Source organism: Anarrhichthys ocellatus, unplaced genomic scaffold (assembly GCF_004355925.1).
Source record: "Anarrhichthys ocellatus isolate YVR2014 unplaced genomic scaffold, GSC_Weel_1.0 scaffold11, whole genome shotgun sequence".
NCBI lineage: Eukaryota > Metazoa > Chordata > Actinopteri > Perciformes > Anarhichadidae > Anarrhichthys > Anarrhichthys ocellatus.
The window spans coordinates 6,377,214-6,394,468 of record NW_022280041.1 but is presented as its reverse complement, the minus strand read 5'-3'; the positions used below and the strand labels follow the sequence as shown (position 1 = coordinate 6,394,468).

At 41.2% G+C, this 17,255-nt stretch overlaps 1 protein-coding gene across 2 annotated transcripts in view; it reads left to right on the top strand.

Annotated features, from left to right (window-relative positions):
• The window catches only part of LOC116385695 (phospholipid-transporting ATPase ABCA1), a 124,099-nt gene extending 112,226 nt beyond the window's left edge, over positions 1–11,873 (top strand). For both annotated transcript variants that reach the window (XM_031851374.1, XM_031851373.1), the window contains exons 49-50: positions 5,271–5,514; positions 10,127–11,873. In XM_031851374.1, the coding sequence (XP_031707234.1) occupies positions 5,271–5,514; positions 10,127–10,255 (373 nt within the window). In that variant the 3' untranslated portion in view covers positions 10,256–11,873. The remainder of the gene's footprint in view (positions 1–5,270; positions 5,515–10,126) is intronic.
• The last annotated feature ends 5,382 nt before the right edge of the window (positions 11,874–17,255 follow it).

Sequence of the window (17,255 nt, the reverse complement as noted above, 5' to 3'; positions counted from 1 at the left end):
TTCATATCCCCTCTTCATAAAGTACCTGGAGTAAGCACGCACCACAGCTTGGAGTCTTATTTCCTCCTTCCTTAAAGCACGTCATGATATAAAAGTGGAGGGTAAAAGTGGCTTAAGTGCATTAAGGTAATGCGGTGTGGGCACTGGAGAGTTTTTTTTACAAGAGTGGTGTCTAAAAGTTTGGATCAATCCCCTGAAGTTGACATTGAGTTGTCGAATAAACTCCTTCCCACTCACTCTGCATCAGCTCTGCAGGTTTGCCATTAACTAAATAGTTTATGGCTTTTAAGTGTGTGTCACCGGCGGAGATGGATGACAAAATAATACTCTTTACGGTTTATGACGCATCAGCAAAGTAGGTGTAATTAAGACTGCTAGAACATTGACATACACAGATGGTGCACTGTATACTGTATATGTACTGTACATATCTGAGAGTATATATATATATATATATATATATATATATATATAATATCCTTGATACCTGGTGAGAATAGTTCTTGTATTCGCATCAGTTTCATCATAGCTGATGTTTGTGCTTACAAGGCAAGCTTGCATACATTGCTACATGGATGATTTATATTGGGTGACTTATGCATGTTTGAAAATCCTGTATTAGTAATTGCACAGGGCAGATGATGGCCTTCCTGTGAAATTACTTTTTAAAACACAATATACAAATACATAAATTTGTCTTGAAGATAAAAGCAGACTGTCACCTCTGAAAACTACCAGGAAGGACAGCTTTAACAGTTTCATTTCAACACAATAATCTTCACTCCAGGTCCAATCTACCTTTTATCTGAAGCTGTCGACTGCCTCTAACCACTACTACGGCTACTTCTGCAAAACTACTATCCAAGGTCAAAGTCAATTAATGAATGAAGTTACATTCTAAGTCACTTCTCACCTCATGATTACTCGAAGGCCCTGATTTAAAGCACACATTCCAACCACAATGATAACTTGCACTGAAAACTCCAGCTTATTACATCGTCATAGGCTCCCAGTTAGCAAGCACATGACCGTCATTAGTTTCCACACGTTCATTTTAGATGAATCAACGCTATAATAACAATTCTCTGATTGGACAAAGATAACTCATCCACCCAACTCTCCTCATACTTCCTGCGGAGCCTCTGTTAGCTCCCCCTCCAGGAACTAAGGGAGTTTTTTTTTTGGATGACTTCCTGCCTGATCAAAGCATCAGAACACCCAAAGCCCCGCTGTGACCTCTTGCCCCACTTCCGCCCTCCCCCCTGCAGACACAAATACAAGGTTTGGCAAGTGGCGAGGGTGACCTTTCTCGACTCCGCTAGATGAAGGACGGCAGCAGAATTATTTTCTGCTGCCGTCATGCCCTTATCTGTGTCTGGCTGTTGTTTGTTTTAAATTACATGGAAGAACGACTTTCCAGAAGACCAGGGGTGGAGGAGAGGGTTGAGGCAGAATAATGAAAATGAAGGAGAGAACTGCAGCGCAGCTATTACAGTGTCTCTGCCATGCTGTGTTGAGCTGCTGTATCATGTACCTAATGTAAAACAATATGAAGGGATTAGTTATGACAACGTGGTGCAGCAATGACACAATCCATTCATTACTTCCTCTTCGCTATATTCAACCTCAAATTGCAAATATCTTGCTTTTAGCTTTCAAATCAAACCAGTCGCCAGCTAAAAGCTTATTAATTGTTTCAAGCTTGCTGCGCTGTTTTTTAAAGATATCTACGCCGAACTTTCCTCACACCGGCAGAGTTTATTTGAGGAGAGTAAAGACAGGCAGCGTATCAGATGAAAGATCTTGTTTTGTTTTGAATACAGAGGCAGAGTAAAAATGATGAATATAAAAAGAAAGAGATTTCCTCCAAAGTGCTGCCTGACGCCCCTTGTGTAGCTGCAGACGGAGAAGAAAGGTAGGCATAAAAATAAGGTAGGCGTGAAGAAAGACTGAGGGAAAAGCTAATTGATCAGCTCTTTTTACTTTCACCGAGGAGCAGCATTTCATTACTCACGTACACCCCAAACCATAACGCTAACCCTTTAGCCACAATGCATCCTGGCCTTATTGGATTTTTTTTGCAAAAAATATGTTTTTGCATCTTGGCTGGGCTTGGCAGTCCTTGGACAAAGCACATTTCCTGAGCCGGCAGCTATAATAAACACAAGAGGATTATGGTCATAGTCTTGATTGGATGATGAATTAAGCTTGATGTGTGAGGGTGGCTTCGATGTGTTTGGTGGTGGTGTCTGATTACAGACTGTGGAGAGTCTTATAAAAAATCATCAGAAATGATGTGGCTGTGTCCTGGATAAGCATTTACCTTCATGGAATATGGTGCTGTGAGTGCAAATCAAAGCCGACAAGCAAGTTGTGACATACTGTCGTTTTGTGACAGTCCAGCCACGGTGATAAGAGTTGACATAGTGGAAGCAGCCGTGCATGATTGAAAATAGTCATCTGTATTATTTTTTATTTTGTTTGTAGCCCAGTTATTCACAATCCTGTCCCATTTACCCATTGCTGTTGATTGAATGGTGTAAAGCACAGACGTTGCAGTGGTTTTATTATGAATGAATGCTGTGATAGCGAGACGCTAATGCCTGAGTGTTTCATGTCCACAGCTCTATCAGCTTATGTAAGATGGTCTAAGATTTTCATTTAGCATAAAGAGCACAAAGATATTTTTGCACACAATGATTTTTTTATTTTTTGGTTTGACAGCATGCACTAAAATGATTTGACTTGTTCCACTTACAGGACTCTCAACTTCACACAGGACTACTCTGTACCTCACAAAGCCAATTTGGGCTCAAAATGTACAATATTTTAATAGGAGATTTATTCAAAGAACAATTCTAAATTACAGTCTTTTGGACTGTGCCAAGAAAGATTTGCAATTTTTTCCCCACTATAAATGGCAAATGAGCATATTTCATTAACAAATACTGAGCTTCCTAAAGAAGGACAAAGCAGTGCTACGATGGTGTAATTTGTTTTGTGCTATAATACCAGAGTTGCAGAGACCCCTGCCTCTCTGATAATAATCATCCTTTTCCATTTGCACTTTGAGATGATGAAGCTCTAAGTACACAATGAACGCCCCGCAAAAGAACAGTATTTCATAGAAAGGCAGAGCAGGGCTCAGGTCAGTTGTGGACTATAATTTGGAACGGTTGAAGGGCTGTCTAAAGGGCAGCTGCTTAATGAAGTGCTAACACGCTGGTGCATGCAGGGCACCCATAGTTTTATCCACATGATGTGTGCTAAATAATATGTCTCCGAGGTTCATGGGGATGCTTTTGATCACCCGTGGTGTGCCGCCCCTTATGAGATCAGAGTGCAAGCGCAATTCTCAGAACCTCCCTATATAGTAGGCTGGATGCACGACGTGGTTGTGGATAGCATGCCATTTGGTCAGCTGCATCATGAAATGGGAAGAAGTCATTGCTGCACATTGTCTAAATGTCTAAATGTGTGTCTATTTAAACAATGTTATTTCTGTTTTGAACATTTCCTTAGCTGTGGTGTAAGACCACAATGCCAACAAACCGCAAATCTTCTGACTCCGTGTGGCAGGAGGCAGAGGTCACTGAGCATGGTTATATAATAATTATATAGCAGGTTGACTGGTTCAAATGCCTCGAGATTTATGTCAAAATACCTCTGACAGCGGGTACAAGATGTAGTCTGGCTCGTCCAATCATAACGCAAGGAAATTCCAGATAAGCAGGGTTCAGACCTGCCAGTCAATGTGCCTTGGCATGATTCTGAAAGTAGCATTAAAAAAGACACTCATGCATTCTTAATGAAAGTGAATATTAGATAAGCATTCCCATATACAATTTATGCAAACTTACACTATTTTTGCTCTGTGCCTCTTCAACTTCAAGCAGTCGTGTTTAACTAAAGGGACTCTGCTTCCCATGGGGTCCATTCATTGTTCTTCTCAGTACCAGCACAGAGCCTCACTTCCACTCTCACTCCCTTAGGGATTGTGTGGGCCTGCAGTTTAGTAACCATATCTCTAATTGTCACTAAGGGAGCCTCTGACTCTTGTTGCTTGTTGCTCTGTACTCGCTCACAATGGACATTTCCATGAGTAAATCCAACATTAGGGAATTAATTAGGCAGAAAACAATGGGTCATGAGAGTGCTAACGACAGAATAACAAGGCATAGAGTCTTATTTGGAACTCACCAGACGTTGCATACAACTGGGAAGATGCAGAATGCTAATTAGCTTTAGAGCTTAGCTGTGGTGTATTTTCATCTGTGACAATATTTTATGTCCGTGAATGTTGTTCATGTTGTAAAGCTCTACCGGTAGAGCATGTTGACACATTTTCAAAACTGCGGCGGTTCAAGCCTTTATATCCTCTCTGCATGACTTATCATATACTACCAATGATGTCGGAGTTTTTGTTAAAGATTCCTTCGACGGTTGGCTTTCTTTCTTTTTTTTCAGCGTTTTCATAGATTGTCGGCCCTCCACAACGCCAGGAGGCAAAAAAAAATTATGGATGTAGTTACCTTGCTCGCGGGACTGGATTCTCCAGAACAAGATCTGTCTGTGTAGTGATCTCAAGTAATTTATTGGTTGTCAGATGAAGCTAAGTGGCTACCGTGCCTAATTCATTATTAAATTAAACTGACCAAAAAAAGATGTTTTAGAATCAGTTCTTTCAATCATGCAAAGGCGTCTTCACTGATGTACACTCTTAAAAGCAATTTCTGTCTCTTTTGGCTGTTTTGCTTGACTCAAATTGATGCTTTCTTTCACATGTGGTACAGACGATTGTGTTGAAACCTTTTATTACTTGACAAAGTTGAAATAATGATCCATGTCCTGGCAGCGTCGACGTACCGTTGAAGTCTAGCTGCTTGTGGCTCACCCACTCCTCCAACTCACCCCATCCAGAGAATATGAGAGCAATTATATTTAGTTGTCTTTTTTTGCTTCCCGTCCCGTCTCGTCTCTTCCTTTCAGTGCGCCTCCTTATTATTCATCACCATGCCGTGATCACAGAAGAGAGAAAAGTTCATTATTTAGGTAACCAGCCGAGAGCAATTTGCCACTGGCATGGCATGTATGTTCGCAGTTACAGAAAGCTTAACCTGATGTCTTGCTCTTGTGTCTTTAAAGGGCACCCTTGCCTAAATGAATGCCATGTGCAGTATGCATAAGCACAGCCTAAATGCTCATAATGTCAAAAAGCCAAAAACGCCCCCTAGTGATTCATAAGGGCTAACTGTGGCTTCTTGTTCTAGATTTGGTGATGGCTACACTGTGATTGTGAGGGTTGGTGGCTCTCCTCCTGCATTGAAGCCAGTTGAGGACTTCGTCCAGCAGTCCTTCCTGGGCAGCGTCCTGAAGGAGAAGCATCACAACACGCTGCAGTATCATTTCCCGTACACACCGGGAGCTTTGGCCAACATCTTCAGCCAGTTCACCAGCCATCAGCAGAGGCTGGGTGTGGAGGACTACTCCGTGTCCCAGACCACACTCGATCAGGTAAGGCCCCCAAGTGATAATGGCTCAGCTTTAAGTTAGATATGTGGAGTCTACCCACATACTACCTCAACATTTCTCCTCAACTGACCGATGTAAGTGAAAGGATGATAGACAGCATATAAATACACAGGCTGAGATAAGATACATGTCTACTTATTATGGAGAAATTGCATGAAGATGGTAATATGCCCCAGGTCTCCATTCTCTCTGCATCAAATTCACCTATGTCATTTCTAGAGATGATATACTGTTCCTTTGATCAGTAATCCATAGTTCCATTCCATTGTTAGTACTATACAAAGCCGGCGATACATTTATTCATCGACCATCTTCATCACTACCATCAGCAACTGCAGCAATATATTTACACAACATGTTAATAAGGCTTTACCCACACGGAGTCCATGCTTGTACACATGCTTTGCACAATTGTGACTATGCATTGGGGACATGAAAAGAACAAAAGGAGCAAAAACAAACCGTGCACTTGATTATTTCCAAAGCTTTGTTCACAGCAAAGAGTTGTTGACACATTTCCCTTTCCCCAAATGTACTGTAATGTATTATTCTTGATAGAAGAACATCGTTTTTTTGCTGATTTCAGCTTGTACAGTAGCAGGGGATGCTCAATTAGACTCCAAATTTCACTTCTGACATGGGCAAAAATTTAGACTGCAGAGTCTCCGTGGCCACGTTCATTGTACCGCTGTAATTCTGTGGAGTGCCAGCTCAGTTTAACACATCATTAGGGCAAGTGTCGCTGCCTGCAGCATTTTAAGTGCTCTCAGTTAATGCACGTCTGCTCAGTTCAGGATAAGATTTAAAATCTATCATTGCCTACGCTTTGTCCTCTCCCATTTAGGCTGTCAGACTGACCAATGAGGACTACACTGAGTTTGTGTAGCCAAGCTAGTTCAGCCGCCAGCTCCCAGTATTGATCAAGAATCTGGACTGAGGTCTCTTTTTTTTAAATATAAAAAGCTCCCGCAGCCACTTCCTGTTTTTTTAAATTCCAGTCCAAGTGCACTATCTAGACCCCCTGATTGGTGAGATAAACTGAACCCTGGCTGGTTACGGACTGGCTTCACCTTGTTTTTTCCAAATGGCCCCAGGGAACTGATGCAATCAGCCACTCAAGAGGCAAGTGTGTCTGGCCTTGCAAGCCCGCCATTAGCTCGGCAGCAGAAGACCAGGTGGGAGATGACCTCTGATGGGTCCAGACAGTTCTTGGTCCACTCCACCATGGGGGAGGGGGAGGCTCTCCTCTGATTTAAAAAAACAAAATTCATCCGTGCAATTATTTGCGCTGTGTGGCACTGTTGTAATTAAATCAAATTATGTGATATAAAGAATTCCAGGAATGTTAAGCATTTCGTTATCAACTTGATCTCCTTGCGGAGAACCCCGAATTCAATATAAAACCATCTTTTGTAGCATTATTAAAGTAGAACATGCCCTTTGGGGGGTAATTAGCCTACCACTAAGAAATGAAGAAGGGATTTATTGGATAAGCTAAATGCTTTAACTTCGCCCGGTTTGCAGTCAGGTGGGTTTCTTTGTAAGGATTTTTAACAGAACTCTGCTTTTACTTCAAAGATCATCGGTGTTCAGCCGTACTACCGCCGCCAACCTTGTGCAATTTCTTGCTTTTAACTTTTCCATCAACTCGCCCCACATTTCTGCACTGGTCAATATTTACCAGATAAGAGGCAGTCAATAAATCATACTTCGACCAGGAGGTCACGTTATTAAAACACATGGGGGAGGACTGGAGAACCTGTGGAGACCCAGACTGTCACCTCTCAGCTGGTGATTTATAGAGAGGAGCCTTGACCTACAGTAAAACACAAGACTTGCACTACGATTAATATTGATCCACACAGCCTGCAGCTCAGGCATTAACACTGATGGCCAAGACAGTGCAGAGCAGATGGAGCATTTGAACGGAAAATGTGACTTTCTAAACTGTCTTTTAGGAGCAGATCGTGTGGTAGGACTGTGAAGTATTTGCTGCTTCATGTGTGGACAATGGTCCAGTGGAACACTTATACCCTTTATGACCCTCAAAGTGTAACACAAGCCGGTGGTGTGGTATTAAACAGCAGAGCATGAACATGTGTGGATGACATGTATGTAGGAATAGCCATATTGCATTCGGCAAGAGCTCCTTTGATATACAGGAGAGGTTTATTGGGTGATTTGCGTCCTTCCCCTCCTCTGTTCTGCCTCAACAGGCATCAAATAAGCAGCCAAATGTTCCCTCTGCAATGTAATTAATGCCTGCGTCCATCTGTTATTAAGAAAATGCCACTCAACAGCACTGGTGCATGACGTTCAGGTCATGAGCGGTTGGCTAAATACAGAAAGTGGACATTATGAGGAAAGTCGCAACACAAGGCAAAGGAATGAATTAACCGTGGTTGCACTTTTTTTTAAGCACTTTTTTCAACCATATTAGGATTCTTACAGAAACTTAAATACAAACAGTACTTAGGAATTCTATTGCAAATCTACACAGCCTTGACTATGAATGTGAAATGCTTTGCATGCCTCAGCACATCAAGCCAATACCAGCCAGTGGCAGGGTCAGGGGCCGAGAGAGATGGGTGGAGGCTGTGTTTGTTGCTACTGTCATTCTTATCCTCTAACTCCTTCTCCCCTGATAAGATGCCTTGACAACTGTGACCTTGATACATACTGCTGATGTTCCCACATCACACACACACACACACACACACACACAGGCATACTTTAGCCTCAGGCGTTTTGCAGGCATAGCTTGTTCCTCCATTACAAGGTAGTCTGCTGCCGTTTTTACTTTTAATGCAACCAACTATAGCCAGCAGCTCCACGAGCTTTGAGGTCAAGAAGCTTTACATATGTAGGTACCACATTCCAATTCAGTGGATTTGTATTTGTCTGTATTTCGCTAAAGATTTTGGAAGTACAGTACATGAAGTGGCAAAAGCCTGTTTTACATTGCAGTGAACTAAGGACCATAATCTGTGCATTACGGATTCTGAATGGAAGCACCAAAGTGGATTTCCAGGAAATCCCTAGTTTAAACAATCTGTCCCCTTTAGTAAAAACTGGGTCGGAATAGTGAGTGAGCGGAATTTGCCACCGCTCGTTACTACCACCAAGCAGCCCTTGAGCAAGGCCTTTAACTCCCAACAGGCTTCAGCTGGGGGGCACAACTGTGCACCACTATCGCCGCACAGCAAGCGGGCTCCGGGTTCGAACCTATTGGCCCGGCTCTTCCGTGTGGAGTTTAACGGTTGTCTGTCTCTATGTGTCAGCCCCCTGTGCCCTGCCTTTGCCCTATGCTAGCTGGGATGTGCCCCCCCCCCCTCGACCATGTATAGGATAAGTGGTTACAGATAATGGATGCTTCAGCTGTCTGTAAGGCTCTGTCTGCACTGGGGTGCTTCCAAGAGTGACTTTGGAGCAGTGTTTTCCAGGAAACAACTATGTTATCCTGGATGGAATAAAATAAAATTGAAAAAAAACAGAAACTTACTTAAAGTTAAACTTTTCAGCTGTAACAATACTAGAACCATAAAGTCAAGGCTGTGAGCAGGACTTCCTGTAAATACATTCATTTAGCCTACAAGAGCAACAGAAATGCCTCTTGTCCACATTTTTGCAGCCACAGACGAGATATTACACAGAAGTGACAACGGCAATACATCAGAGTAATCGGCAAACCTCTTCCTTTGTTCAGAAAACAGAATTTTCTAAGTTTAGACTTTTTCTCTTTATCATCAACATTAAAATTTAAGGGAACCGATTACATGAATTTGCTAATTAAAAACAAGCTTCAAAGGCTGACAGGATAGATCTCTCTTACCCTGACTCAATGAGCCGAGCCTCTCAAAAACAAAAGCCTGACAGGACACTATTGTTTATTTCTCTTCATTTATGCTCTTTCACAGGTATTTGCTTTATGTCCCATTTCATTTATTGGCTCTGTAGCTGTGAAAAAGTATTTGTTTTGAATTTGTCTGGATGATTTTTGTTCCTGCGTTGAGATTTTAAATACAATCTATTAATTCGCATATCCTTTTACGTTAACACAGCCACTGAACATATTTGAAGGAAAAAGCAATGCTGTTATCATTTTTTTACGACCCTTTTTGCTGCTTTATTCCGGTGGGAGTCAAAATCTTTGTGTAGCTTTATCACCACAGACAGTTAATGCGAAGAGAATAAAAAAGCCAGGACTACAGCGGTGTTTACGGCACGACGAAGCACACACAGCTGTTTATGAACGCCATAGGATTGATTTCGTCTGACATTAAATGGGTATCACAGAGAGAAGAATGATTGTTTTATTCTCTTTCTCAGCTGGTCAAAGATGTCGAACTGACATTCACTGTGTGAGCCGAGACGCTTACTTGATGCTCCATAACCCTTGTCTGGCAACTCATTCACATGCTCCCCGTTGTCTCTGCTGCTATTTCTGTTTGTTTTCCAGGCAGAGGGTGTGGGGGGGGGGGCACAAAAATCAGATGGGTGGAGAAATGTCCACAGGCCCTTCAGCAGTGTGTATTCTAAGTTCTTTATCTTCCATTTGCCTCCACTTACCTTCTTCTCCTCGTTGATATTCCAGGTCTTTGTGAACTTTGCGAGGCACCAGCAAGGGGAAGAGGACTCTCAGGCCTATGACAACGCGGTGGACACTTCAGATGAGCTGCCGATGAAGTCTGTGAAGACCTACCAAGAAGCAGAGACTGCGTAACACCCATTACACACATTACGATTACAGGGGGCCGGCAATATACTTTAAACAAGCTTAAATTGGTGTCATTTCCACGGGCAGAATGATGGGCTCAAACCACTTGTGCAGCATTGTTATTGACTGGTATTGGTCAACAATGACATCTACTGTAATTGTTTGTGTTGTCTTCCATAATCACCCTAGCCTAACCATCTCCAACACACAACTCATCTAAATCTCGAGTTACAGTGAGTGTACACTGCAAAAAAACTTTCATTCTCTCAGGCATTCTGTGTTTCCTTCAAATATTTATTCTCCTGGAGCTCAGATTTTCTCTCAGTTAATGCTGTCTCTGCAAAGTCAACACCATAGACTGTATAGAATATGGATGGAGTCTCCGTACCCCCACCCATAGGTCTCTGAAGTGCTGTTGTAAAGCACAGGCTCAGGCTGTCCCCATCTTGGCAGTGACGACACAGCCTAACTCTAAAAAATGGGCAAAGAGGTGGATCGTCGGAAGAACTGAGGCGGGGTCAGGTGATGCAGCAGAGAAGTTGGCAAGCTATAGGGAACCGGTACGGCACCCACCTGTCACTCAAAGCGGCCCCCGCCCATAATTTTGTTTAACTTTAAGCCTTAATATAATTTAAACGGGTGAGTTGTATAAAAATCCAGCCCCCACCAGGCTGTAAACAAAGATTTTGGGAGGGATAATTCTGTCCTCCCAAAATATTGATCGGGACAACGCCAGCTTGATTTACTTTGAAGTATATTGCTGACCGTAGCAAAGTGGAGGACCAAATGGTCTTCTGAAAGCAGCATACTTTGCACAATATTTAGGACACCGCAGGATTGAACTTCAAATGACATTATGTTTGAGATTTTTTTATTGTTTATATGATCATATTTTGAAATGTAAAACTGAATAAAAAAGAGGAGCTTGCCCTGATGTTTTAGGTGGGTGTTATCAGGTCAGATATTAGGTCACTTACACTGATATTTATATAAATCAATAAATATCAACAAGCGACTAATGTAAGAATATTTGTCTTCAAACACATTGATCCACAGTTAGTTCCAACCTCATGTTGGGATTTTCTAAAAGGCACTTTAATGATTGACTTTGATAAGAAATGTTAAAGGAATACGTCACCCATAAAACCCATTTCTTTATCAATCACTCACCCGCTGTTATTTAGAATTGTAATTAAATTATACAACATATCTATAATATGTTATCTATAAAATGTATCGCTGTTAAATGGTCTGTACTGCTTATCTCAGACGAATTAAAAATGTTATGTAATGTTTTATGTGCTATCTTGACTCAGGAATATCTACATTTAAATCTAGAGAATAGTTCATCGCTACATTCTCTTCTGTACTGTACAACATTGAGAGACTGTAGTAAGTGGCCTAACGATTACAAACCTGATGCTGCTTGCATTGCTTGGCACTTATATCAGAATGTAAATACTTCCTCACTTTACCCTTCACCGGCACTCTGGTTTACTTTGAGAGCTTGACGTCGTTGTTATACTGTGCTCAAATGACTGTCATGCCCGTTGCAAAGAATAATGAATCCCATCTACACCGAGTCCTGCCAAGACAAATGATTAAACATTTGCACAAATTCTAATGTGACTCCGACTTTAATTTCTTGCTTCATTTGTACACTGATTAATCGGATCCCAGTTAGAAAGAGTCTTTAGTTCAACTTTCTACATGCGGTTTTATTGTCACGTCCTTGTTTTCACGCCTTCATGTCTTTTCAATGTGAGTGTAGCGTTAAGTGGCAGGCTCACATTTGTTGAGTCTCTCATACGTCCGTCCTTTAACTGAGACCATGGGATGCCAGGTTACCGATGGCACCAGAGTGGGTAAGGCATTTTATTTCACATTTAGTGGGGTGGGACAGACATTTTGTCTGCCAGATGCCTGAGAATGAATTCATTTTCTTGTCAAACTATCACACAGACACTTTTATATTCCTTTTATTCCATCAAATTCAAAGCTAGTTGGTTTCTCGATTTTATTTCTTATATCACAAAAAAAATGTAGCTCTTGTTTTGGAACAGCCTTCCTTCCAATAATTCATGAAGATGTTTCATATTTTCATTTTAAAAACATTTCCGATACTGATTTCCTGCTTTTTCCCCCATCTGGATTAGACAGTCAAAGCTCGCCTGATCTAAGTGTCTGCTCTACGTTTCCGTCTAAATTATACAGATACATGTACAGTGTATGTATTTTCTCTTCCCTCTGTGTTTGTTTGTTTTTGCTTGGGAGTGGCAGTCAGATGGGGACGAGGATAGCCAGTGATCACCTGGCTGTAAGTGTTTACTCTCCATCTTCTCGGCCTGCAGACACATCTGAATAAAAGAGATCCGTGACGATCATACATTTTGGTAAGTATGCATCATGTTGGTTTCTTAAAGTTTTACTCAGTTGTGTCATGATGTGCAAGATGTACTAAGCTCCAATCTGAATGGTACAAATAATTAATATGATATTAATTGTGGGATATAAAGACACTTAATTACATATGCAATAGGCTATATATACAGTATAATAAAAAGTTATATGCAATATGATGAATTTCCTTAAGATTATTTTAGTCAAGAGCTGGATTTCACGGGTCATTAACTGCCTATAAGAATTGGCAAATCCTCTGATTGTTCGTGTGAGCTTTAATGACTCTGATATGATCTCTATTGTTCCCTCAAATCCATATCATATATCACACATACAGTACGAAGGCTAAATCTTGGCAAACTGTTGCTTTCACTTGAGTGTCTTAATGGTCGGGCTTTCTGCGTGTATCACATCTCTTTTCTCTCTCTCTCTGCTCATTAGAGCGCTGAGCTCTGGGGCACACTGCCAGAGGCAATCAGTGAGGTGGGAACTTCACAGAGGCGATAAAACTTGTGTCTTTAAGGTAAGATCGCTTGTCACATTCCGCCATTATTCCCTCGCACTTCTCGTCCGAGTGTAATACCGCGAAGGTTTATGAGCAGAGGTCTTGTTACAGAGCAGGAGTGTTGGGTGCGCGGGCTGTTAATTAATTTCAGCTGAGTTGATTCTCTAAATGTTTCTTTCGTCTATATATTTAGATTTGCAGAGCCGGACCTGTTTTTTTTTGGTTTTTTTTCATTCAAAGCATTGGTGGCCTTTCATTACATGTTTATTTAGCTGTCCTTGGTGTCCATGGTGACCATTTTCAAAAGAAAATTCCCTCTTTTTGTGCAGAAGTACGCATTTTGATTTGCTATGAAATGATAAGGGAGTGGAAAAATAACCCAGAATGACACATGAAAGGTATTTTCCATTTCAGTAAATTGAATGCTGCAGCAATATTTTCTGGAGTGAAGTTTGTCACAGTTTACGTCGGCAGTGTGTCCTCATTTTTTCCTCAAATTATTTGACTTTGATTTTTTTTGAGTTTAGCAAACCCCCACTTATTGCACCGATAATATGATTTCACAGCTCATTCTATACATAATAATCTCTCCCATGGCTCGACATCTTGCCAGTCTCAGTGTCAAGTTACAAGAATACAATGAAAGGCGTTGTCAGCCGGAATGGGAAGATTACAGGAGTTAGAGGAGATGATTTGTGATCAATGATCTGCTCGACAGGTGAGCTTTACAGAAAGCTCCTGCCACCCTTACAGACTGTAATCACGCTCTGTGCTCCGGGATTGCTGTTCTTGCTTCAGGCTTCCTGTGATATAGGCTGCCTGTTTATCTCACTGCAGACTCTTCAGAGCAACTTGTTACTTACTGTCTGTCTGGAGGGATTTTTCTCCTCTTATATTTTTTTACATTTTCTTTATTTTTAGTGATTGTGTCTTCATGTTGCTTTCATTCGTTTTCTCTGGCGTAGTCTTTGAGCTAATTGTAAACCATGATGTCAACCTTATCCTATTCAGTGTCGCGGGGGTTGTAAATGCTTACAACTTAAGCATTTAAATACTGCAACAACAACAAAAAGGTGCAGCAATTTTCTAAAAACACATTGACTCTGATACTGGCAGTCCTTGAACTTATTGCATTTGCAATCATTTAAAAAAGATAAAGAAAACATGTCGACAACTCCATAATTGAAGGGTCTCCACAGTGCAAGCAGTGGGCTGATAATCTTTCAACAGGCCTCGTGCCTTCAAGGTCTTCAGGTGCATTAGTCATGGGTTTTAATATCAACCTGATGTTGTGGTAGAGAATCATTGGCAAATGCTTTACAGTTCTCTAATTTAGTGAAACTGAAAATCAGGTTTGACTCAGACTTTTTAAAGTCTTTTTTTAATATGTCTACTGAATTTAAAGCATAAGACACATACAATATTCACATGGCCTGTGGCTATAACAATGTGCTGCCTGAAGCTGTTCTTAACTTTAAAGAAAGAAGTTGACGTTTGGGAATCGCTACCACAAGTTCCCCAAATCTGAGTTTGCCCCTTTAAAGCCTTTGTTGTGATCAGGAAACTATTTTGAGACCTAATTAAGGCTCTGAGTTGTTGTATTATTCTTTTTTTGTTGCTTTGAACTTACTTTAAGTATTTGTTTGATGTTTTATTATGTATTTGCTTTTTGTCTTCTGCTGAAGAGAGGTAGGCCTCTTCAAACAAAGTTAATTAGTAAACGATGGCCTTATGAAATCTCTTAACATTGTGATATTCTCATGTGAATTTGACGTTTTCTATTATTTCAGTAATAACAGGTTGAAGCCATCGTTCATGTTATCAGTAACACTGCTGCTTTACCCACTGTGAGTGCTGAGCCAGCAAGCATCTGAATAAGAACTACTAACTGCTCCCCGTGAATGGTGTGCATGCAGTCCCTCAAAGCTGAATCAATGTGAGTGCAAAGCTGTTTTTATGATCATTGCTTCAAGGAAAAACAGGCTTGTTATGCTCAGAATTGTGCATAACTCATGTGTACAGAAGGTCATTCTCATGATGCCCAATGTTTAGAAATCAGACATGTGTGTTCGGCATGTAGCATAGCCAAAGCCCGATGTGAATGAACAAGTCAAATGTGTGTGCAGGCGCTGTATTTTCTGTGGATATCAATGTCAGCAGCATCTTGCAGACAAAAGAAAAGGGGAAAATAAATGCTGCCTGAACTTTGACTTTTGGCACCCTGCGTTTCACACAGGGCAGATCCCAATGTCTGCTTCTGTTGCCTTGTGGAAAAAGCTTCTCCTCTCCTCCTGCAGTTAATTACCTTCGTAGACATTTTTATGCATACGTGTCACGCGGAACTCTCCGTCTCGTCTCCTGGTTTGATTTAAAGGGACGAAAATACCATCTCACTGTCCCTTTTTTCCTCCCGGTTTAAGATAGGAAATAACTGCTTCCAAAAATATTTTTTCACAGCCTCTCTTTTATGGCAGCCATTATAGTTTGTGTTACTGATATTTCTGTTTTATTAAGTTCATGGCATTTGTTTAATTCCCATCCTCTCCCCTCGGACGTGTTGTAGACGCAGTGAGACTCGCACTGAGTGAGTCTGTAATCTGTGTGCAGCGCTGCTTTGGACTATTTTGAGCAAGTTCAGAGCTTCATACTGTCTATTCCAATATGTGGCTGACTGACCTCTGTGGAAGCTGGTACTGAGGTACCACGGGGTTGTGATGACACATTTTTGTGACAGGGTTCAGTTTAATCAAATCTCTAATCTTCAACAAGGCAAGACTGCATCAGGAATAGCTGCCATGACCCCGAGTATTGTCGCACTTTTAGTCCTGGGCTATTTAAGTTCCGCCAGATGCCTTTTTCTCCAAAGCCACCCACCTCTCCGGGGGCTTCATGCTGAGGGATGGTGAGGGTTCAAGCTGGCTGTGTGGGCCTGGACTTCCTTTTGATTGGTGTTCATTTAAGATCTCCCGCAGCGATGAACGCTTCGACACCGCTGCAAAGTCAGAGACATTTCTCAGAACCCTCCAGCGATTCTTTTCCTGCCCAACTTGCCGCCTCCGAAGTGCTGCTTGTCTTTTGAAAGGTGGGGTTTGCTGTCGGGGCAGCGTCAGGTATGGATCGTCTGGTGAGCTGACTGATTATGGCCATTTTAATTATTCAGCTTTCTTTAAAGTCTCCTTTGCAATCAATGGTGAATTACTTTCCTTCCCAAGTCATTATACCATGTCTCCTTTTGGACTTGCTTAACTTATGCAAATTGCAATTGTCTTTTCTTTGGGGGTGGGTGGGGGGGGGGTTTGATTATTGCACCTCCACAATTACTTCAATGTACAATGAGTCATCCACACACATCTTGAGGACAAACCTGATCAGCAGATGATTCAGGCCAAGTACTTAACTAATTGTTTGCAACAACTAATACCCGGTAAATGTGATTCAGGAGTGTTTTTCCCTGCTGTAGATGTTCTCTCCATTTTATTTCCCTCACGTGTTAATCACAAAACCTGATAGTTGGCCAACATAAAGTGCATAATACATACAGTATATAAGCACAAGTGAATGGTTAAGGCCATGCTTTTACATGGCCTTACATGGCCTATATAAAAGCTTTGTCTGTTATTTATAAAACACTGTTGCGGATGACATCTTCAGCTTATTCTCAGTTGCAAGTTATGATATAGGACTAAGACTGAGTAAACTCTTTGTTAATCGGTTTATTTGGTAGGGACAGTGCAGATCAATAAAACATCACTGTAAATGAGCCAGAGCTCATCTGTAGTCCCTGGGCAGATGTTACAAAGTCACCCTAAAAAAACAGAATATACCATTAAAATTACAAAGTTATGCATCGATTATTCTTTCTAAGCATGCAGACATAATAAAAGAAGAGAGGATGTTAGTAGAAACATAATTCAGGACACCCTTATACTACATTGTCAAGAAATATTAAGACACACAACACAGAGGCTCATAAAGCAAATAAATGAGGGATAATTAAGTTGAACGTGGACTAAAGATAAGATTATGCTGCATTGTTAGACACTTAAAAACAAACGGAGCAGAAGCTCAAAACATAAAAGAGGGTATGTAAGGAGTATAAAT